General features: G+C 56.3%; 1 protein-coding gene and 5 pseudogenes across 1 annotated transcript; 3 read left to right on the forward strand and 3 right to left on the reverse strand.

Moving 5' to 3' along the window:
• Window positions 1-2,651: 2,651 nt before the first annotated feature.
• Window positions 2,652-3,244, reverse strand: LOC128141240 (olfactory receptor 1509-like; annotated as a pseudogene).
• A 946-nt stretch (window positions 3,245-4,190) lies between these two features.
• On the forward strand, window positions 4,191-4,957 carry LOC128141255 (feather keratin Cos2-3-like; annotated as a pseudogene).
• Window positions 4,958-8,287: 3,330 nt separating this feature from the next.
• On the reverse strand, window positions 8,288-8,880 carry LOC128141241 (olfactory receptor 1509-like; annotated as a pseudogene).
• Window positions 8,881-9,826: 946 nt separating this feature from the next.
• LOC128141258 (feather keratin Cos2-3-like) lies at window positions 9,827-10,593 on the forward strand (annotated as a pseudogene).
• Window positions 10,594-13,923: 3,330 nt separating this feature from the next.
• Window positions 13,924-14,516, reverse strand: LOC128141242 (olfactory receptor 1509-like; annotated as a pseudogene).
• Window positions 14,517-15,917: 1,401 nt separating this feature from the next.
• Window positions 15,918-16,223, forward strand: LOC128140556 (feather keratin Cos2-3-like). The gene has a single exon (XM_052784534.1). It carries the CDS (start codon window positions 15,918-15,920, stop codon window positions 16,221-16,223), a length of 306 nt encoding a protein of 101 aa, XP_052640494.1.
• The last annotated feature ends 6,551 nt before the right edge of the window (window positions 16,224-22,774 follow it).

Genomic DNA, 22,774 nt, shown 5'->3' on the forward strand with positions numbered 1-22,774 from the left:
CATCCCTGCACACAAATGCCCTCCTCAGCCCTCGAGAACGCCCTGCGGATGATGGGGAGCCCAACCAGTGCCCGAGTGAGGAGTCCATCTCCCCAGCCGCGCTGGCGGGTGCCGCTGGCACTGGGAGCTGCTTCTGCATCCAGCCGCACCTGGGAGCTCTCCCTGGCAGGCAGCTCTTGCTTCAGGAGGGCCCCTCTCCCTGTGGCAGGTGTGGTAGTGGTGGTGGTGGTTGCATGACAGGTTGCTCCTCACACACCCCTGTGCTCCTCCCTGCCATCTCTCCCAGGTGCACCCCTGGCCACAAGACTTCTCCAGCTACAACCTCTCTCGCCCTCGCCCACCTCCCTTTGTGGCTTCCTACTACAAGCCGTTGCTCCTGCAGCATTTCAGCTCTCCCTGCGTAGACTTGAATCTTCTTTGTACATCTTGGGGGATTTTGTCTATCCCCAGTCAGGCTGCCAGCATTTCCTCCAGCACAGCTAGAAGAGGCGGAGTTTCTCAGTGCAGGTGTGCTCTGTTTCCTGACAGCTCGCTCTCTGTCTCGCTAGGCATGCATGTAGAAACAGTACATAGGAGGATTTGCGTTAGCTGCAAAAGAGATGCGTAGAGTCTTGCCCCGCCTTTCACGACCACTGCTCACAACACGTCTCCCATCCTTTGCCACGTGCCATCTCTGGCCTCCGCTCTCCCCAAAGGATAGCTCCCGGTTTTGCCGGAGGGTCGGGACTCCCCTGTTTCCCCCTCCAGCGCTGACAGGCCCAGCAGCCCACTGCCCTGCTCCTCTCCAGCCCGACACGCGTGTGTCACCAGCCTCTGCCAGTCCCACCAAGGCTGCCGGGAAAACCTGGACCGTGTCACGCTCTCCACTCAACAAGGTGCCCAGGGAGCTCCCAGGCAGCGGGAGCTGAATCTTGCCAGCTCCTGTGCTCTCCTCCCTCAGCAGCTCAAAGCTGCCTCCAAACCTCAGCCCAAAGGGTGGAACAAAACACTCTGAGGGCTGCCTGGGACGCCACACCTCTGCCCCAGGGAGCCTTTCTACTCACATTGCCTTGTGGTTAAAGTACTTGCTCAGCCAAACTAAGGGAACCAAGCAGCCACCTCTGCTGGGCCCCAGGCTCCCCAGTGCCAGAACCAGGTTCTCCAGCACTGGGAGCCTCCAACTGGTGCAGCCAGGCCACAGCTCGACCTTCCAAAATCCTCTTGGTCACAAGGGCCCTGAACATCCTCGCAGGCACTCCTGCCCGCTTGTAAACTGCCGCCTCTTGTCAGAGTCCAGGCCAGGCTGCCCAAGGGGAGCCGCGCACCTGAGATAGGCAGGCAGGAACCTGCTGGCAGTTCCCAGAACTGGAACTGCAGTGCTCAGGCAGAAGGAGACAAAGGAGGCGGCCAGGGACGCAACCCTCACAGCCACACCCAGCAGGGCAAAAGGCTCCCTGGTGAACTTCTCTGGCCACCCAGCGCACGGACAGAGGCAGGGCAGCATCTTTGTCACAGCACACGTTCATCCCCAGCAGTGCTGCTTTCCTCCTGCGTGGTGACACCAGTCCCAATCCTTACCTCGCCCCCTCCATCCAGCGCTTCTCGGGACATCCAGCTCTACTTCCTTCTTCCCAGGGCTTTCTGCCCACATGGTAAGTCTGTCTTTCTTACCCGAGAGAAGGCCACTGGGCTGAAGCCACCACTCCTGACGCAGGTTGTATTTTGTATGGAGGAGGGGAAGGCAGCACACTGGGAAGGGTCGAAAGATTGTCAACGACGTCCCACAGGGAACAGCTGTCCGTACCACATAATCGATCAGCCATGCATTTTAGTGACGATCCCCCAACCGAAGAGCTCGTCCTCTTCATGACTTCTCCATGCCTTTTCATATCATAACTACCCACTTGCCATCCCCACAAAGTGTAGGGGCTGCCATGGAAAACTCAGAGCAAATGCCAGTGATTTTGACCGGAGAGTCCTGTCTCTGTAGAGCAGCTGGCAAGCACCTTCACAGCTCTCTTGCCTTGTGAGCAGCCCTTTATAGTGGGATGGTCTTTGCTCACCAAGTCGTCCCACTGACGGTGGTCTGAAGCGCCCACAGAGCGCCACCACTGACAACCAAGTCCCAAGGAAGCCCCAGCTGGGTTGCACTACCTTGCACCTCCAGAGCAGCCGCCTCTTCACCACGGAAGCCGTGTACACTGTGATCAAGGCAACCACACATACCGCCTGCAAATTACTTGTTTCATCAGAGTTATTCCACATAGAGTTCTTACACATGGGCATCGTGTCAAGAAAAGCCAAGCGATCCCTGCAGATGGAGAACAGCTCATGAACGACATCCATCAAAAGAGCTCCGCAGCTTCCCTTGCCCCGCATTGCCTTCCCTTCATTGACTTTTCCTTGCTCTGCCTGCCTTGCCTTGCCTTGCCTTGCCTTGCCTTCCCTTCCCTTTTCTCCTCTGCATGGTTCCCATCCTGCGTGTAGATCCTTCTTCACCGTCAGTGCAATCCCTCCTTCTCCATCCCACCTCCCCAGCTGCCAAAAGGAACTTGCCTCAATTGCACGCTCCCTGTCCTTCCACCATCCTTGTACATCCTGGCGAATACCACTCTGTTTCCCAACTTTCTTCCCGCTTCCTTCACCTTCTGCTTTTTCAGGCGCCAGATCAGTCAGTTGAGCAGAGGCAGTACCAATACTGTTGAAGACGGACACCCCTCTGTCCCGGGAGAGGCTGGTAGTGGGGTGGGTGAAGATCAGGGACCATGGCCCAAAGAAGAGCACAACCACAGCAAAGTGGCAAGTGACTTGCGTCTCTCTTCTCCTATCTGCTGCCAGGTGGAGAGCTGAATCACCCCACAGGAGCCCAACAAGGCCAGGTAGCACACCAGGGAATTGGTGCCACCGGTGGAGACAAGGAGCACACCAGTCCAGCAGCTCTCAGCACAGGCCAGCACCTCTCAGAAGAAGCAGTCAATGACATTGGGGCTGCGGCTGGGCAAACAAAAGTGAGTGCCACTGGTGCCGACAAGGGGAGAGTGGCCCCAGCCCTCAGGCCTGCTACTGCAATGGCACAGACCTTCTGGCGTGACACTGTGGGTCCCCGGGGCTGGCACATGGCCACAGATCGGTCGTAGGCCACGACTGCGAGCAGGAAGATCTCAGCGCAGGCGTGCTGGTGGAGCAAGAAGAGCCGGGCCACGCAGCTGACAAAGGAGCTTATCTTCTCCACAGATAGGATGTCCAGTGGCATTTTCAGCATCATGACCAACGAGTGGCCGATCACCGAGGCCCAGAAACTCAGGATCGTTGAGGTTGGAAGGCACCTCTGGAGATGGTCAGGTCCAACCCTCCTGCTGAGAGCAGGGTCAGCCAGAGCAGGTGGATCAGGACACTGCCCCGTGTTTGGTCTGAATGTCTGCAAGGAAAGAGATGCCACAAGCTGCCTGGGCAACATCTCCTGGGCTTGGCCACCCTCACAGTAGAAGAGTTTTTCCTCATGCCTGTGCGGCATTTCCTTTCACGCTGCTCCAGTATGCACACGAGGGCAAGTGAGCAAGCACCCCTACCTACACATGAGCACCTGTGGACTCGCCCGAGGACACACGGGGAAGGCCCTTGGCAGGGCAGGGCTGGAGCACCCTTGGGCAGGACAAGGCCCCAGACACACTGATGGTGTTGGTGTTGGTGTTGGTGTTGGTAGGGGACCGCCGGAGAGAGCCCAGAGAGCCGAGGAGGCCCAACAGGCACACCAAGGCCTCCCCAGAGCAGCATTAGGAGGCAAGGTGTCGAAAGCAGCAGTGCTGACCACCCGCCTGCGGAGACAACGGCCAGTGACCATCAGAGAGAGCTTGGAGGGTGGGAGAAAGGGGACGCGGCACACCGTCCTGCTTGCGAGCCCTTCGGCATCCGGGCAAGGATTGCAGGGCTGGGAGCAGCAGGGCCCTTCCTGCCAATGGCGCTGCAAACAAGCCCACACGAGTGCCCCAGGCCAATGTCCCCAGCCTGCACGCGACCCCTCCGGCACTTGGGACTCATCTTCTGCTGGCACCGATGCGCTCCGGTCCCAGAAATCCTTGGGCCTCCCACCCCAGCACTGAAAAGGAGCCTTCAAGGAGGAGCAGGTACGGCCAAACAAGGAAATGAAAAGGCAGCTGTGCAGGAAACCAAAACACAGCCCGTATCATTAGCTGGGACGTTTTGCATTTCAGATGAGCTTCTCAGAAAATTATTACTTCCACAGAGGCTTCCTCTGGACCTGGGGCAGTGCAGGACCAGTATAAAAGCCATCCCAGCTCTTCACTCTCTCATCCGCTTTGCTCCCCTTCCCCTCCTTCGGAAGCAAGTGAGTTGGAAGCTCTGTCCTGTACCGGGGCTTGGGGCTGCCTGTGTTGGGAGGGGAAGCGGGGAGAAGGTTTGGCGTGGAGAGGGGCTGGTTCTGGGCTGAGGGGACTCTTGGGCTCTTGGCTAGGAAAGAGCTTTCCTGGGCCTGGCTCCTTTTGCTCGGTGCCCAGGTGGACAAGCAAAGAGGCCTGCGGACCTCCCTGCACAGTCTCCAGCTCCCCAGCCAGCACGTGCCTTGGCTCCCTCACGGTGGGCGGACAGGCTGCTCCTCACGCGCCCCTGTGCTCCTCCCTGCCCTCTCCCCCAGGTGCACCTCCAGCCCCGCGACATGTCCTGCTACAACCAGTGCCTGCCCTGCCAGCCCTGCGGCCCGACCCCGCTGGCCAACAGCTGCAACGAGCCCTGCGTCAGGCAGTGCCAGAACTCCACCGTCGTCATCGAGCCCTCCCCCGTGGTGGTGACCCTGCCCGGCCCCATCCTCAGCTCCTTCCCGCAGAACACCGTTGTGGGCTCCTCCACCTCCGCTGCTGTTGGCAGCATCCTCAGCAGTAACGGAGTCCCCATCAACTCCGGCTGCTGTGACCTCTCCTGCATTACCAGCCGCTACTGCGGCAGAACATGCCTCCCCTGCTAAAGCTGCCGCAGGCGGACCCACAGAAGGAACCCCAGAAGACGGTCACGGACTGAGCACGGAGCTCCTGGCCATCGCTTTCACAGGGACTGAGCATCCATGGCTCCACCTGCAAAGGCAGGCAGGAAGCGGCGCGCCTGGGCTCTCTGAAAACATGGCCCTTGTCTAACGTGCCTCCTTCTCACTCTCTTCTCTCTCTCTCTCTCTCTTTTCTCTGTTGTCTTCTGCTCCCCTGGGCTGCGATCACCTGCTAAGCCCCATCCCAGGAAGGGCCTGCTGCCGCCCTCCCTCTCAGGGACAGGCAGGCAGGCGGGCGGGCAGATGCCCGGTGCAAACTCCACCCTGGCCAAGGGGCAAAGACTCCTAGCTCCCCCTGGTGCTCCCTGCACCATGGCCGCCACTCAGAGGACCTCCTTTCCCTCTTTCAACTCATTAAAGTTCTGCTGCATCCCAGCCTGGGCCTCTGCGTGGTCCTTCTCTCCCCGGACGCTCCCCCAGCTGCCAGACAGAAAGGCGTTGCTCTGGGGAGAGCTTGCAGGCACAAAGGAGAGCCAGCGGCATTCCTGGAGGAAGGGGACGGTGAGACACAGGCAGTGGGCTCCTTTCAAGACACTGTCCCTTGCAGCTGAGGAAGATGTCCCTGGCTCCTGCAGAGCCGCAGCCGTCAGGGCCTGCCTTGCTGCATCCCTGCACACAAATGCCCTCCTCAGCCCTCGAGAACGCCCTGCAGATGATGGGGAGCCCAACCAGTGCCCGAGTGAGGAGTCCATCTCCCCAGCCGCGCTGGCGGGTGCCGCTGGCACTGGGAGCTGCTTCTGCATCCAGCCGCACCTGGGAGCTCTCCCTGGCAGGCAGCTCTTGCTTCAGGAGGGCCCCTCTCCCTGTGGCAGGTGTGGTAGTGGTGGTGGTGGTTGCATGACAGGTTGCTCCTCACACACCCCTGTGCTCCTCCCTGCCATCTCTCCCAGGTGCACCCCTGGCCACAAGACTTCTCCAGCTACAACCTCTCTCGCCCTCGCCCACCTCCCTTTGTGGCTTCCTACTACAAGCCGTTGCTCCTGCAGCATTTCAGCTCTCCCTGCGTAGACTTGAATCTTCTTTGTACATCTTGGGGGATTTTGTCTATCCCCAGTCAGGCTGCCAGCATTTCCTCCAGCACAGCTAGAAGAGGCGGAGTTTCTCAGTGCAGGTGTGCTCTGTTTCCTGACAGCTCGCTCTCTGTCTCGCTAGGCATGCATGTAGAAACAGTACATAGGAGGATTTGCGTTAGCTGCAAAAGAGATGCGTAGAGTCTTGCCCCGCCTTTCACGACCACTGCTCACAACACGTCTCCCATCCTTTGCCACGTGCCATCTCTGGCCTCCGCTCTCCCCAAAGGATAGCTCCCGGTTTTGCCGGAGGGTCGGGACTCCCCTGTTTCCCCCTCCAGCGCTGACAGGCCCAGCAGCCCACTGCCCTGCTCCTCTCCAGCCCGACACGCGTGTGTCACCAGCCTCTGCCAGTCCCACCAAGGCTGCCGGGAAAACCTGGACCGTGTCACGCTCTCCACTCAACAAGGTGCCCAGGGAGCTCCCAGGCAGCGGGAGCTGAATCTTGCCAGCTCCTGTGCTCTCCTCCCTCAGCAGCTCAAAGCTGCCTCCAAACCTCAGCCCAAAGGGTGGAACAAAACACTCTGAGGGCTGCCTGGGACGCCACACCTCTGCCCCAGGGAGCCTTTCTACTCACATTGCCTTGTGGTTAAAGTACTTGCTCAGCCAAACTAAGGGAACCAAGCAGCCACCTCTGCTGGGCCCCAGGCTCCCCAGTGCCAGAACCAGGTTCTCCAGCACTGGGAGCCTCCAACTGGTGCAGCCAGGCCACAGCTCGACCTTCCAAAATCCTCTTGGTCACAAGGGCCCTGAACATCCTCGCAGGCACTCCTGCCCGCTTGTAAACTGCCGCCTCTTGTCAGAGTCCAGGCCAGGCTGCCCAAGGGGAGCCGCGCACCTGAGATAGGCAGGCAGGAACCTGCTGGCAGTTCCCAGAACTGGAACTGCAGTGCTCAGGCAGAAGGAGACAAAGGAGGCGGCCAGGGACGCAACCCTCACAGCCACACCCAGCAGGGCAAAAGGCTCCCTGGTGAACTTCTCTGGCCACCCAGCGCACGGACAGAGGCAGGGCAGCATCTTTGTCACAGCACACGTTCATCCCCAGCAGTGCTGCTTTCCTCCTGCGTGGTGACACCAGTCCCAATCCTTACCTCGCCCCCTCCATCCAGCGCTTCTCGGGACATCCAGCTCTACTTCCTTCTTCCCAGGGCTTTCTGCCCACATGGTAAGTCTGTCTTTCTTACCCGAGAGAAGGCCACTGGGCTGAAGCCACCACTCCTGACGCAGGTTGTATTTTGTATGGAGGAGGGGAAGGCAGCACACTGGGAAGGGTCGAAAGATTGTCAACGACGTCCCACAGGGAACAGCTGTCCGTACCACATAATCGATCAGCCATGCATTTTAGTGACGATCCCCCAACCGAAGAGCTCGTCCTCTTCATGACTTCTCCATGCCTTTTCATATCATAACTACCCACTTGCCATCCCCACAAAGTGTAGGGGCTGCCATGGAAAACTCAGAGCAAATGCCAGTGATTTTGACCGGAGAGTCCTGTCTCTGTAGAGCAGCTGGCAAGCACCTTCACAGCTCTCTTGCCTTGTGAGCAGCCCTTTATAGTGGGATGGTCTTTGCTCACCAAGTCGTCCCACTGACGGTGGTCTGAAGCGCCCACAGAGCGCCACCACTGACAACCAAGTCCCAAGGAAGCCCCAGCTGGGTTGCACTACCTTGCACCTCCAGAGCAGCCGCCTCTTCACCACGGAAGCCGTGTACACTGTGATCAAGGCAACCACACATACCGCCTGCAAATTACTTGTTTCATCAGAGTTATTCCACATAGAGTTCTTACACATGGGCATCGTGTCAAGAAAAGCCAAGCGATCCCTGCAGATGGAGAACAGCTCATGAACGACATCCATCAAAAGAGCTCCGCAGCTTCCCTTGCCCCGCATTGCCTTCCCTTCATTGACTTTTCCTTGCTCTGCCTGCCTTGCCTTGCCTTGCCTTGCCTTGCCTTCCCTTCCCTTTTCTCCTCTGCATGGTTCCCATCCTGCGTGTAGATCCTTCTTCACCGTCAGTGCAATCCCTCCTTCTCCATCCCACCTCCCCAGCTGCCAAAAGGAACTTGCCTCAATTGCACGCTCCCTGTCCTTCCACCATCCTTGTACATCCTGGCGAATACCACTCTGTTTCCCAACTTTCTTCCCGCTTCCTTCACCTTCTGCTTTTTCAGGCGCCAGATCAGTCAGTTGAGCAGAGGCAGTACCAATACTGTTGAAGACGGACACCCCTCTGTCCCGGGAGAGGCTGGTAGTGGGGTGGGTGAAGATCAGGGACCATGGCCCAAAGAAGAGCACAACCACAGCAAAGTGGCAAGTGCCTTGCGTCTCTCTTCTCCTATCTGCTGCCAGGTGGAGAGCTGAATCACCCCACAGGAGCCCAACAAGGCCAGGTAGCACACCAGGGAATTGGTGCCACCGGTGGAGACAAGGAGCACACCAGTCCAGCAGCTCTCAGCACAGGCCAGCACCTCTCAGAAGAAGCAGTCAATGACATTGGGGCTGCGGCTGGGCAAACAAAAGTGAGTGCCACTGGTGCCGACAAGGGGAGAGTGGCCCCAGCCCTCAGGCCTGCTACTGCAATGGCACAGACCTTCTGGCGTGACACTGTGGGTCCCCGGGGCTGGCACATGGCCACAGATCGGTCGTAGGCCACGACTGCGAGCAGGAAGATCTCAGCGCAGGCGTGCTGGTGGAGCAAGAAGAGCCGGGCCACGCAGCTGACAAAGGAGCTTATCTTCTCCACAGATAGGATGTCCAGTGGCATTTTCAGCATCATGACCAACGAGTGGCCGATCACCGAGGCCCAGAAACTCAGGATCGTTGAGGTTGGAAGGCACCTCTGGAGATGGTCAGGTCCAACCCTCCTGCTGAGAGCAGGGTCAGCCAGAGCAGGTGGATCAGGACACTGCCCCGTGTTTGGTCTGAATGTCTGCAAGGAAAGAGATGCCACAAGCTGCCTGGGCAACATCTCCTGGGCTTGGCCACCCTCACAGTAGAAGAGTTTTTCCTCATGCCTATGCGGCATTTCCTTTCACGCTGCTCCAGTATGCACACGAGGGCAAGTGAGCAAGCACCCCTACCTACACATGAGCACCTGTGGACTCGCCCGAGGACACACGGGGAAGGCCCTTGGCAGGGCAGGGCTGGAGCACCCTTGGGCAGGACAAGGCCCCAGACACACTGATGGTGTTGGTGTTGGTGTTGGTGTTGGTAGGGGACCGCCGGAGAGAGCCCAGAGAGCCGAGGAGGCCCAACAGGCACACCAAGGCCTCCCCAGAGCAGCATTAGGAGGCAAGGTGTCGAAAGCAGCAGTGCTGACCACCCGCCTGCGGAGACAACGGCCAGTGACCATCAGAGAGAGCTTGGAGGGTGGGAGAAAGGGGACGCGGCACACCGTCCTGCTTGCGAGCCCTTCGGCATCCGGGCAAGGATTGCAGGGCTGGGAGCAGCAGGGCCCTTCCTGCCAATGGCGCTGCAAACAAGCCCACACGAGTGCCCCAGGCCAATGTCCCCAGCCTGCACGCGACCCCTCCGGCACTTGGGACTCATCTTCTGCTGGCACCGATGCGCTCCGGTCCCAGAAATCCTTGGGCCTCCCACCCCAGCACTGAAAAGGAGCCTTCAAGGAGGAGCAGGTACGGCCAAACAAGGAAATGAAAAGGCAGCTGTGCAGGAAACCAAAACACAGCCCGTATCATTAGCTGGGACGTTTTGCATTTCAGATGAGCTTCTCAGAAAATTATTACTTCCACAGAGGCTTCCTCTGGACCTGGGGCAGTGCAGGACCAGTATAAAAGCCATCCCAGCTCTTCACTCTCTCATCCGCTTTGCTCCCCTTCCCCTCCTTCGGAAGCAAGTGAGTTGGAAGCTCTGTCCTGTACCGGGGCTTGGGGCTGCCTGTGTTGGGAGGGGAAGCGGGGAGAAGGTTTGGCGTGGAGAGGGGCTGGTTCTGGGCTGAGGGGACTCTTGGGCTCTTGGCTAGGAAAGAGCTTTCCTGGGCCTGGCTCCTTTTGCTCGGTGCCCAGGTGGACAAGCAAAGAGGCCTGCGGACCTCCCTGCACAGTCTCCAGCTCCCCAGCCAGCACGTGCCTTGGCTCCCTCACGGTGGGCGGACAGGCTGCTCCTCACGCGCCCCTGTGCTCCTCCCTGCCCTCTCCCCCAGGTGCACCTCCAGCCCCGCGACATGTCCTGCTACAACCAGTGCCTGCCCTGCCAGCCCTGCGGCCCGACCCCGCTGGCCAACAGCTGCAACGAGCCCTGCGTCAGGCAGTGCCAGAACTCCACCGTCGTCATCGAGCCCTCCCCCGTGGTGGTGACCCTGCCCGGCCCCATCCTCAGCTCCTTCCCGCAGAACACCGTTGTGGGCTCCTCCACCTCCGCTGCTGTTGGCAGCATCCTCAGCAGTAACGGAGTCCCCATCAACTCCGGCTGCTGTGACCTCTCCTGCATTACCAGCCGCTACTGCGGCAGAACATGCCTCCCCTGCTAAAGCTGCCGCAGGCGGACCCACAGAAGGAACCCCAGAAGACGGTCACGGACTGAGCACGGAGCTCCTGGCCATCGCTTTCACAGGGACTGAGCATCCATGGCTCCACCTGCAAAGGCAGGCAGGAAGCGGCGCGCCTGGGCTCTCTGAAAACATGGCCCTTGTCTAACGTGCCTCCTTCTCACTCTCTTCTCTCTCTCTCTCTCTCTTTTCTCTGTTGTCTTCTGCTCCCCTGGGCTGCGATCACCTGCTAAGCCCCATCCCAGGAAGGGCCTGCTGCCGCCCTCCCTCTCAGGGACAGGCAGGCAGGCGGGCGGGCAGATGCCCGGTGCAAACTCCACCCTGGCCAAGGGGCAAAGACTCCTAGCTCCCCCTGGTGCTCCCTGCACCATGGCCGCCACTCAGAGGACCTCCTTTCCCTCTTTCAACTCATTAAAGTTCTGCTGCATCCCAGCCTGGGCCTCTGCGTGGTCCTTCTCTCCCCGGACGCTCCCCCAGCTGCCAGACAGAAAGGCGTTGCTCTGGGGAGAGCTTGCAGGCACAAAGGAGAGCCAGCGGCATTCCTGGAGGAAGGGGACGGTGAGACACAGGCAGTGGGCTCCTTTCAAGACACTGTCCCTTGCAGCTGAGGAAGATGTCCCTGGCTCCTGCAGAGCCGCAGCCGTCAGGGCCTGCCTTGCTGCATCCCTGCACACAAATGCCCTCCTCAGCCCTCGAGAACGCCCTGCGGATGATGGGGAGCCCAACCAGTGCCCGAGTGAGGAGTCCATCTCCCCAGCCGCGCTGGCGGGTGCCGCTGGCACTGGGAGCTGCTTCTGCATCCAGCCGCACCTGGGAGCTCTCCCTGGCAGGCAGCTCTTGCTTCAGGAGGGCCCCTCTCCCTGTGGCAGGTGTGGTAGTGGTGGTGGTGGTTGCATGACAGGTTGCTCCTCACACACCCCTGTGCTCCTCCCTGCCATCTCTCCCAGGTGCACCCCTGGCCACAAGACTTCTCCAGCTACAACCTCTCTCGCCCTCGCCCACCTCCCTTTGTGGCTTCCTACTACAAGCCGTTGCTCCTGCAGCATTTCAGCTCTCCCTGCGTAGACTTGAATCTTCTTTGTACATCTTGGGGGATTTTGTCTATCCCCAGTCAGGCTGCCAGCATTTCCTCCAGCACAGCTAGAAGAGGCGGAGTTTCTCAGTGCAGGTGTGCTCTGTTTCCTGACAGCTCGCTCTCTGTCTCGCTAGGCATGCATGTAGAAACAGTACATAGGAGGATTTGCGTTAGCTGCAAAAGAGATGCGTAGAGTCTTGCCCCGCCTTTCACGACCACTGCTCACAACACGTCTCCCATCCTTTGCCACGTGCCATCTCTGGCCTCCGCTCTCCCCAAAGGATAGCTCCCGGTTTTGCCGGAGGGTCGGGACTCCCCTGTTTCCCCCTCCAGCGCTGACAGGCCCAGCAGCCCACTGCCCTGCTCCTCTCCAGCCCGACACGCGTGTGTCACCAGCCTCTGCCAGTCCCACCAAGGCTGCCGGGAAAACCTGGACCGTGTCACGCTCTCCACTCAACAAGGTGCCCAGGGAGCTCCCAGGCAGCGGGAGCTGAATCTTGCCAGCTCCTGTGCTCTCCTCCCTCAGCAGCTCAAAGCTGCCTCCAAACCTCAGCCCAAAGGGTGGAACAAAACACTCTGAGGGCTGCCTGGGACGCCACACCTCTGCCCCAGGGAGCCTTTCTACTCACATTGCCTTGTGGTTAAAGTACTTGCTCAGCCAAACTAAGGGAACCAAGCAGCCACCTCTGCTGGGCCCCAGGCTCCCCAGTGCCAGAACCAGGTTCTCCAGCACTGGGAGCCTCCAACTGGTGCAGCCAGGCCACAGCTCGACCTTCCAAAATCCTCTTGGTCACAAGGGCCCTGAACATCCTCGCAGGCACTCCTGCCCGCTTGTAAACTGCCGCCTCTTGTCAGAGTCCAGGCCAGGCTGCCCAAGGGGAGCCGCGCACCTGAGATAGGCAGGCAGGAACCTGCTGGCAGTTCCCAGAACTGGAACTGCAGTGCTCAGGCAGAAGGAGACAAAGGAGGCGGCCAGGGACGCAACCCTCACAGCCACACCCAGCAGGGCAAAAGGCTCCCTGGTGAACTTCTCTGGCCACCCAGCGCACGGACAGAGGCAGGGCAGCATCTTTGTCACAGCACACGTTCATCCCCAGCAGTGCTGCTTTCCTCCTGCGTGGTGACACCAGTCCCAATCCTTACCTCGCCCCCTCCATCCAGCGCTTCTCGGGACATCCAGCTCTACTTCCTTCTTCCCAGGGCTTTCTGCCCACATGGTAAGTCTGTCTTTCTTACCCGAGAGAAGGCCACTGGGCTGAAGCCACCACTCCTGACGCAGGTTGTATTTTGTATGGAGGAGGGGAAGGCAGCACACTGGGAAGGGTCGAAAGATTGTCAACGACGTCCCACAGGGAACAGCTGTCCGTACCACATAATCGATCAGCCATGCATTTTAGTGACGATCCCCCAACCGAAGAGCTCGTCCTCTTCATGACTTCTCCATGCCTTTTCATATCATAACTACCCACTTGCCATCCCCACAAAGTGTAGGGGCTGCCATGGAAAACTCAGAGCAAATGCCAGTGATTTTGACCGGAGAGTCCTGTCTCTGTAGAGCAGCTGGCAAGCACCTTCACAGCTCTCTTGCCTTGTGAGCAGCCCTTTATAGTGGGATGGTCTTTGCTCACCAAGTCGTCCCACTGACGGTGGTCTGAAGCGCCCACAGAGCGCCACCACTGACAACCAAGTCCCAAGGAAGCCCCAGCTGGGTTGCACTACCTTGCACCTCCAGAGCAGCCGCCTCTTCACCACGGAAGCCGTGTACACTGTGATCAAGGCAACCACACATACCGCCTGCAAATTACTTGTTTCATCAGAGTTATTCCACATAGAGTTCTTACACATGGGCATCGTGTCAAGAAAAGCCAAGCGATCCCTGCAGATGGAGAACAGCTCATGAACGACATCCATCAAAAGAGCTCCGCAGCTTCCCTTGCCCCGCATTGCCTTCCCTTCATTGACTTTTCCTTGCTCTGCCTGCCTTGCCTTGCCTTGCCTTGCCTTCCCTTCCCTTCCCTTTTCTCCTCTGCATGGTTCCCATCCTGCGTGTAGATCCTTCTTCACCGTCAGTGCAATCCCTCCTTCTCCATCCCACCTCCCCAGCTGCCAAAAGGAACTTGCCTCAATTGCACGCTCCCTGTCCTTCCACCATCCTTGTACATCCTGGCGAATACCACTCTGTTTCCCAACTTTCTTCCCGCTTCCTTCACCTTCTGCTTTTTCAGGCGCCAGATCAGTCAGTTGAGCAGAGGCAGTACCAATACTGTTGAAGACGGACACCCCTCTGTCCCGGGAGAGGCTGGTAGTGGGGTGGGTGAAGATCAGGGACCATGGCCCAAAGAAGAGCACAACCACAGCAAAGTGGCAAGTGCCTTGCGTCTCTCTTCTCCTATCTGCTGCCAGGTGGAGAGCTGAATCACCCCACAGGAGCCCAACAAGGCCAGGTAGCACACCAGGGAATTGGTGCCACCGGTGGAGACAAGGAGCACACCAGTCCAGCAGCTCTCAGCACAGGCCAGCACCTCTCAGAAGAAGCAGTCAATGACATTGGGGCTGCGGCTGGGCAAACAAAAGTGAGTGCCACTGGTGCCGACAAGGGGAGAGTGGCCCCAGCCCTCAGGCCTGCTACTGCAATGGCACAGACCTTCTGGCGTGACACTGTGGGTCCCCGGGGCTGGCACATGGCCACAGATCGGTCGTAGGCCACGACTGCGAGCAGGAAGATCTCAGCGCAGGCGTGCTGGTGGAGCAAGAAGAGCCGGGCCACGCAGCTGACAAAGGAGCTTATCTTCTCCACAGATAGGATGTCCAGTGGCATTTTCAGCATCATGACCAACGAGTGGCCGATCACCGAGGCCCAGAAACTCAGGATCGTTGAGGTTGGAAGGCACCTCTGGAGATGGTCAGGTCCAACCCTCCTGCTGAGAGCAGGGTCAGCCAGAGCAGGTGGATCAGGACACTGCCCCGTGTTTGGTCTGAATGTCTGCAAGGAAAGAGATGCCACAAGCTGCCTGGGCAACATCTCCTGGGCTTGGCCACCCTCACAGTAGAAGAGTTTTTCCTCATGCCTGTGCGGCATTTCCTTTCACGCTGCTCCAGTATGCACACGAGGGCAAGTGAGCAAGCACCCCTACCTACACATGAGCACCTGTGGACTCGCCCGAGGACACACGGGGAAGGCCCTTGGCAGGGCAGGGCTGGAGCACCCTTGGGCAGGACAAGGCCCCAGACACACTGATGGTGTTGGTGTTGGTGTTGGTAGGGGACCGCCAGAGAGAGCCCAGAGAGCCGAGGAGGCCCAACAGGCACACCAAGGCCTCCCCAGAGCAGCATTAGGAGGCAAGGTGTCGAAAGCAGCAGTGCTGACCACCCGCCTGCGGAGACAACGGCCAGTGACCATCAGAGAGAGCTTGGAGGGTGGGAGAAAGGGGACGCGGCACACCGTCCTGCTTGCGAGCCCTTCGGCATCCGGGCAAGGATTGCAGGGCTGGGAGCAGCAGGGCCCTTCCTGCCAATGGCGCTGCAAACAAGCCCACACGAGTGCTCCAGGCCAATGTCCCCAGCCTGCACGCGACCCCTCCGGCACTTGGGACTCATCTTCTGCTGGCACCGATGCGCTCCGGTCCCAGAAATCCTTGGGCCTCCCACCCCAGCACTGAAAAGGAGCCTTCAAGGAGGAGCAGGTACGGCCAAACAAGGAAATGAAAAGGCAGCTGTGCAGGAAACCAAAACACAGCCCGTATCATTAGCTGGGACGTTTTGCATTTCAGATGAGCTTCTCAGAAAATTATTACTTCCACAGAGGCTTCCTCTGGACCTGGGGCAGTGCAGGACCAGTATAAAAGCCATCCCAGCTCTTCACTCTCTCATCCGCTTTGCTCCCCTTCCCCTCCTTCAGAAGCAAGTGAGTTGGAAGCTCTGTCCTGTACCGGGGCTTGGGGCTGCCTGTGTTGGGAGGGGAAGCGGGGAGAAGGTTTGGTGGGGAGAGGGGCTGGTTCTGGGCTGAGGGGACTCTTGGGCTCTTGGCTAGGAAAGAGCTTTCCTGGGCCTGGCTCCTTTTGCTCGGTGCCCAGGTGGACAGGCAAAGAGGCCTGCGGACCTCCCTGCACAGTCTCCAGCTCCCCAGCCAGCACGTGCCTTGGCTCCCTCACGGTGGGCGGACAGGCTGCTCCTCACGCGCCCCTGTGCTCCTCCCTGCCCTCTCCCCCAGGTGCACCTCCAGCCCCACGACATGTCCTGCTACAACCAGTGCCTGCCCTGCCAGCCCTGCGGCCCGACCCCGCTGGCCAACAGCTGCAACGAGCCCTGCGTCAGGCAGTGCCAGAACTCCACCGTCATCATCGAGCCCTCCCCCGTGGTGGTGACCCTGCCCGGCCCCATCCTCAGCTCCTTCCCGCAGAACACCGTTGTGGGCTCCTCCACCTCCGCTGCTGTTGGCAGCATCCTCAGCAGTAACGGAGTCCCCATCAACTCCGGCTGCTGTGACCTCTCCTGCATCACCAGCCGCTACTGCGGCAGAACATGCCTCCCCTGTTAAAGCTGCCGCAGGCGGACCCACAGAAGGAACCCCAGAAGACGGTCATGGACTGAGCACGGAGCTCCTGGCCATCGCTTTCACAGGGACTGAGCATCCATGGCTCCACCTGCAAAGGCAGGCAGGAAGCGGCGCGCCTGGGCTCTCTGAAAACATGGCCCTTGTCTAACGTGCCTCCTTCTCACTCTCTTCTCTCTCTCTCTCTCTCTTTTCTCTGTTGTCTTCTGCTCCCCTGGGCTGCGATCACCTGCTAAGCCCCATCCCAGGAAGGGCCTGCTGCCGCCCTCCCTCTCAGGGACAGGCAGGCAGGCGGGCGGGCAGATGCCCGGTGCAAACTCCACCCTGGCCAAGGGGCAAAGACTCCTAGCTCCCCCTGGTGCTCCCTGCACCATGGCCGCCACTCAGAGGACCTCCTTTCCCTCTTTCAACTCATTAAAGTTCTGCTGCATCCCAGCCTGGGCCTCTGCGTGGTCCTTCTCTCCCCGGACGCTCCCCCAGCTGCCAGACAGAAAGGCGTTGCTCTGGGGAGAGCTTGCAGGCACAAAGGAGAGCCAGCGGCATTCCTGGAGGAAGGGGACGGTGAGACACAGGCAGTGGGCTCCTTTCAAGACACTGTCCCTTGCAGCTGAGGAAGATGTCCCTGGCTCCTGCAGAGCCGCAGCCGTCAGGGCCTGCCTTGCTGCATCCCTGCACACAAATGCCCTCCTCAGCCCTCGAGAACGCCCTGCAGATGATGGGGAGCCCAACCAGTGCCCGAGTGAGGAGTCCATCTCCCCAGCCGCGCTGGCGGGTGCCGCTGGCACTGGGAGCTGCTTCTGCATCCAGCCGCACCTGGGAGCTCTCCCTGGCAGGCAGCTCTTGCTTCAGGAGGGCCCCTCTCCCTGTTCCTGAGGTTTACATGCCCCAATGTTTCAGGGTCCTTTCCCAGGAAAAGGCCTATATGGAGCATACAGCCGAGCAGATCCTCAGGAGTGGAAAATACTTTCCCCCAGCAGGAGTTGGCTGGTTACTATGATCAGCCAGGAGGTTCAGCCCATCCTGAGCCTCTATACCAGAAGGAACATCTGCAGTGATGCCACATCTTGTGGTAGGAATATCTTTCTCATGGGCAGCTGCCCACATCTGCCTGATGGTATGTTACCACACTGAGCTCTCCACTAGAGCCTTGGAGCCTGGTCCCACTAGAAAATTACATGGCAGGTGGAACCTCAGGAGGAAGGACAGGAGAATGCTTCCAAGTATCACAGGGTTTCCCGGGAGTATTGTGAACAGGCCCTCCAGACCCAATCACAAAGCCGCACAGCTCCTCCAGGAACCGCAGGTTGAAACCTAGTGTTGCCCAAACTATTTAGAATCAGGTAATTCATGGGAAACACTGTGGACAACATTAGATATTATTTCTCTGAATTTGAACTTGGCTGTTTAGAGTAATGTCTGTGGCTGCATCAATAATTCAATACCCACAAACCAAACCCACAGCTTCCGAAGTGCTAACACTCTACATGGTCACCCATTAACCATATGAGCTGCACTCCTCAGTCCTTTGGAATCCGAAAAGTTCTGCTCACTGGAAACACGTGCAGGAATGTGGTCGTTTGGGCCATCACTTCACGCTTTATAGACTGTTGGAGCTGGGGTGATGGCAGTGAGAAACAGAGATCCCCACAGCAAGTTGAGCCAGCCAGGGTCCCATGACTCCTTGCTTCCCCACAGATAACACAGCAGATTCAAAACAGTTTTCAGCTGCATCTGGCTCATTTCTACCATTCAGTTGCACTACAGTTCAGTTTCACTGAGGCTCTGTTAAGGTGACTTGGCTTCCCTATTATTGACAGCATTTACATGTTCTTTTTTGTTAAACTAGAAAAAAAATTCAACTTTCTCCCTCAACTCAAGGTAGTAATTAAAGCACAGGCACCCATCAGGCATTCATGGTCATGTGGGTGCAAAGCAGGAATTCCTGAAGGCACCACTGGGCTCAAAATAGGGGTTCAGGCACACAGGGTCTCACAGACCGGACAAGGTTCCCCTTATGCTCCTCCATCCATGGTCTGGGGAAGAGCCACTATTTCTCTTCATCACTACAGGTACTGGGTACCTTCTTACCATGCCAAGACACCAAGGCTTCGCCTCCTTCCCACCAAGACCTGCAGCACCAGCACCTGGATGAATCAACAGTGCCCATGCAGCTCCAGCTCTTCACCTGCCCCTGTTCCCCAGGATTCCACACTCCCTCCTGGACCAACAGGCAGTCACCTAGTTCTCGCACGAGTCCTGCTAGAGGGACACAGCAGCATGGGACACTCCTGCTGTTTGCTGAGCCTCTTGACTGCTCTTTTTTTCAATTTTAAGTAGATTGTCACAGGGGTTTTAAAATACACTAGGAAACCTAGACATCTGTGTGCAGTTGTAGGGCAACTTGTTGGGATCTTGGAGACATGATGGGATGGCTTGCTTGACTGCAATGTTGCACTAGGGGGATATAGGCCCAGAAGACAAGGAGGTGGAGTGGCTCTTTCTGTGAGAGAGCAGCTGGAGTGCATGGAGCTCTGCTTGCAGATGGATAAGGAACCAAGTGCTTATTAAAAAGCAGACCAGTACTAGTGACATTGTAGTGTGTGTCTGCTATAGGCCACCTGAACAGCAAGAACAAGTGGATGAGGCCCTCTACAGACAGCTAGAAGTAGCCTCACATTCACAGGCCCTGGTCTTCATGGGTGACTTCAACCACCCCAATATCTGCTGAAGGAACAACACAATAGGGCACAAACAATCCAGGAGGTTCATGGAGGGCACTGACGACAACTTCCTGACCCAAGTGATAGAACAGCCAATGAGGAGAGGTGCTCTACTGGACCTCCCACTCACTAATAAGGAAGGGCTTGTTGGGGATGTGAACGTTGAAAGCAGCCTTGGATGCAGTGACCTTGAAATAGTGGCACTCAGGATCCTGTGAAGAGGGAGCAAAGCAAAAAAAAGGAAGAAGAAAGCCCCGGACTTCAAGAGAGCAGATTTTGGCCTTTCAGAGATCTACTTGGAGAAGGCCCATAGGATAAGGCCCTGGAGGGACGAGGGTGACGAAAAAGTTGGTTAATATTCAAGAATCATCTCCTGCAAGCTCAAAAGCAATCTAACCCAAGTACATAAGTGGCAAAAGAAAGACTAGGGAAAATGTGGGCCAGCTGCTGAATGGGTCAGAGGGCCTGGTGACAGAGGACATGAATTTCCTCTTTGTCTCAGTCTTTACTTGCAAGACCAGTCTTAAGGAATCCCAGGCCCCACAGACCAGGGGGAAAGTCTAGAGCAAGGAAGCCATATCCTTGGTAGGCAAGGATGAGGTTAGACAATACTTAAGCAAACTGGACGTACGTAAGTCTGTGGGCCCTGTTGGGACATACCCATGAGGGCTGAGGGAGTTGGGTGATGTCATTGTGAGGCCACTCTCAATAATCTTTGAATTATCATAGTGATTGGGAGAGGTGCCTGAGGACTGGAAGAAAGTAAGTGACACTCTCATCTTGAAAAAGGCCAAGAAGGAGGGAGGGGAGGGAAGGGGCTCCAGAATCCCATGGAAAGAAAGGGCTATTCCTGGCATGGTGTTCCAGTGGAGTTCTCACCTGCCTAGCTAGAAACACCTGCTCTTCTGCACATGCCTGCTTGGCCATTGGGGATTTCATGAGGTTTGCCCTACTGGAGTTTTACACCTTCCCCTGGGCCCCCCAGTTTTCTGGAGACAGTACTACTTTTGGGGGGAATAGAGGTTCTCACTATTTCTGCCAGTTGTCACCTTCCAGTGGTGTCTGCAAATACTGTTCTGCATCATCCCATGGAGGCTAGCTGTGTCCTGTTCTGGTAGGACAACCTTCAACCACAGCAAGGAACCTGTCTCCAGCAGGGTCTTTAGGACTGCCACAAACCCAGAGATGACGAGGACATCTTATTCCATGGGTGAAAGAATGAGGGTTTGGCAGAGGAAAGATGAGGAATACCTCATCAGGGAGCGCATGCGGTACTCACTGGTGTGCTCCACTGAGTAGTATAGATGGCACAGCCCTGGGCCCTGGAGCAGGAAAGGGATGTGAAGGGATGGGTTGCTGGGGAATTCCAGAAGCCTCCAGCTTTTAGGACCACATCCAGGATGACTACATGCACCAGCCACTGCAATGATAAGCTCTGATCATTACACTTCATTCTAAATTCCAGTTTTCTCTCAAAAAGCTCCAAAAAATCATAATCATAGTCTTTCTCCCCCCTCTCCACAGCAAGGTCTGGAGCATTAAGGCTTCAGGATCTCTTAGATGTCCCCACTCCACAAAAGTTATGTATTTCTTCATCATTCAAAGAGTATCCCTGAATATGTGAAGGGTCCCAAAGCTGATGGAACCTTGCCAGCCAACGAACTCCTCTCCTGAAAGTCCACTCCAGAGCTGGTTGCAGCTCATCCTCCCACAGTCTCCTGAGATGGACAGGAGAAGGAATGTGCCCAAGCCAGGGAGTGAGATAAGGGCTGTGAGAAAAGAGGGAGTGTGGCGTGGGGGAGGGAGTGGGGTGTGAAGTTATGACTGGGTTTTGGAGGGGAGAAGTTGTCCAAACACCCTGACTGGAAGAAAGACATTAAGTTCCAAAAAGCAAGGGACATGTCTGAGGGAACTTTCCCAGCACCCCTCTCAACCTACAACCACCCACTGTAAGACACAGCAACTCATCTGTGACTGTGGTAGTGCCACAGCTCTCAAAAACAGTGAGTACCCTGCAAGGAGGGACAGGGGAAACAGCAGGGGCCGAGTGTTACGGAGGCATGCACACTCAAATCCAACAGGTGTTAAAGCTCAGATTTATTCTCAGTAGAAAAGTTAGTTAGAACTCCGGTAACAGTAGTGAACTGCAGGCTCAATGGTGTAAGGGGAATTAGTACTACACAGGTGACTTAAGAATCCTTGAGATTTAAAAGTGATGACTCAAAATCCACATACCGCTCACCTAAAAGATGAGGGGTCTCTCCCTTGAGGAGTTACCTCGGGCAGTGCCCCGACCCAAGGGGGGGAGTCCCCAACTGCAGACCCGCTGCTCCGAGGAGGACTGATTCCAACATGTCCTCCGGCAGGACCCCGTTTATACCCTTGTCGAATCTGACCTGTGGTCATTTAATCCCTATTGGCCAAGAGGGTCACCTCAGTGTACCTGGCACGTCTTGATTGGCCAGTTCAAATTTCAACCTCAGCCTCCAGGGTTTAGGGGTTTTTTTCCTCTTCTCCCTGCCTGGAGAAGTTTCTTTTCTGGCTGGGGGGGGAGTGTACTGCCACTGAGTGAGGTGAGGTGAGCAGGAGAATTTTGGAAGCATGTTGTGAAGCCTCAGAAGTAACAAGGAGGAAGTCTTTGGAGTAATTCACCATGAACAGAAGGGACAAATTGTCATCTAGCCCTTGTCAGGCTGGTTCTGCTGAAGTCAGTGTGATAACTTCAGGTCCTTTCTTTTTGGACATGGCAAATGGATGTCATATGGTCTTTGATGAACAGATCATGTGAATTTTGGGAAACTTCCCTGACACTGGTGGAGTTTGCCAACATATAAACCGTATAAGGAACAGAGGTTTCAGACTGGTATTTCTGTATTTGAATTTACTGTATACAGCTAAAGCTATTAAATCTCACAGTGCTCTTCCATAAAGGTTAGTGCTGAACTGAAAGGAAATGCACCATTTGCAGGAGCTGCAGTGAGTATCTCATTTTTTCCTCTTCGTTTCCTATCAGTCTAGCTCATCTAACTTTTCTTTTCAACATCTGTGGGTATAATTATATCAGGTTGCTGTTATGGAGAATAAAGATGAAAGCACCATATTCTTACTGTTTTTCAGTGGGTGCATGAAAAAAATTCTTATAACTTACTCTTGAAAAGTGCCAGTTTGTCACTTATATGGTCAGTCAGCCTGCAACTGTTTCAGTTCTGCTTCTTAATTTGTTAGTGCAAAGAAAAGTATTTTCTTTGATTACATCTGCAAATAAGATATTAATGTCAATTCAGTGATATGAAAATTACTCCCTCACTGTAATTTGCACCTTAGTTATTATGGGTTTCACGAACAAGAATATTACAGCTGCTCAGAGTGCTGTGTATTTCTAATTTTTAATTTTTTTTTTTTAATTAACCAAACTAAAAAAAACCCCACCAACATGAGAAAAAAAAAAGATTATCTGTTCCCAGCTTTTATTTACCTTGGCATATGTATTAATTCTGGACCGAAGATGAAAATGCTGCTGCTGGCCCAGCACTCTTCTGCAATGACATTTCACCAGAGAGAAATTATAAGTGGCTGGGATAAAAATGAAAGAGGAAAAAAAAAATGCTTACTTTTTGGAATGGCATAGAGAATGGTTTAATACCTTCTTCAGCTTTCTTAAGATAAAAACTGAAAACAGCATGTATTTAGGAGGATCTTTTTTGCTGTTGTTGAAATAAGATCCTTAATTTTTTTAATGAGAACTCCAGATCATGTGTGTTAACATCAGAGAAACGTATATCCCAAGGCCTGATGCAATTCCTGTTACAGGTGAAG

The sequence above is a fragment of the Harpia harpyja genome, chromosome 4 (genome assembly GCF_026419915.1).
Source record: "Harpia harpyja isolate bHarHar1 chromosome 4, bHarHar1 primary haplotype, whole genome shotgun sequence".
Taxonomy (NCBI): Eukaryota; Metazoa; Chordata; class Aves; order Accipitriformes; family Accipitridae; genus Harpia; species Harpia harpyja.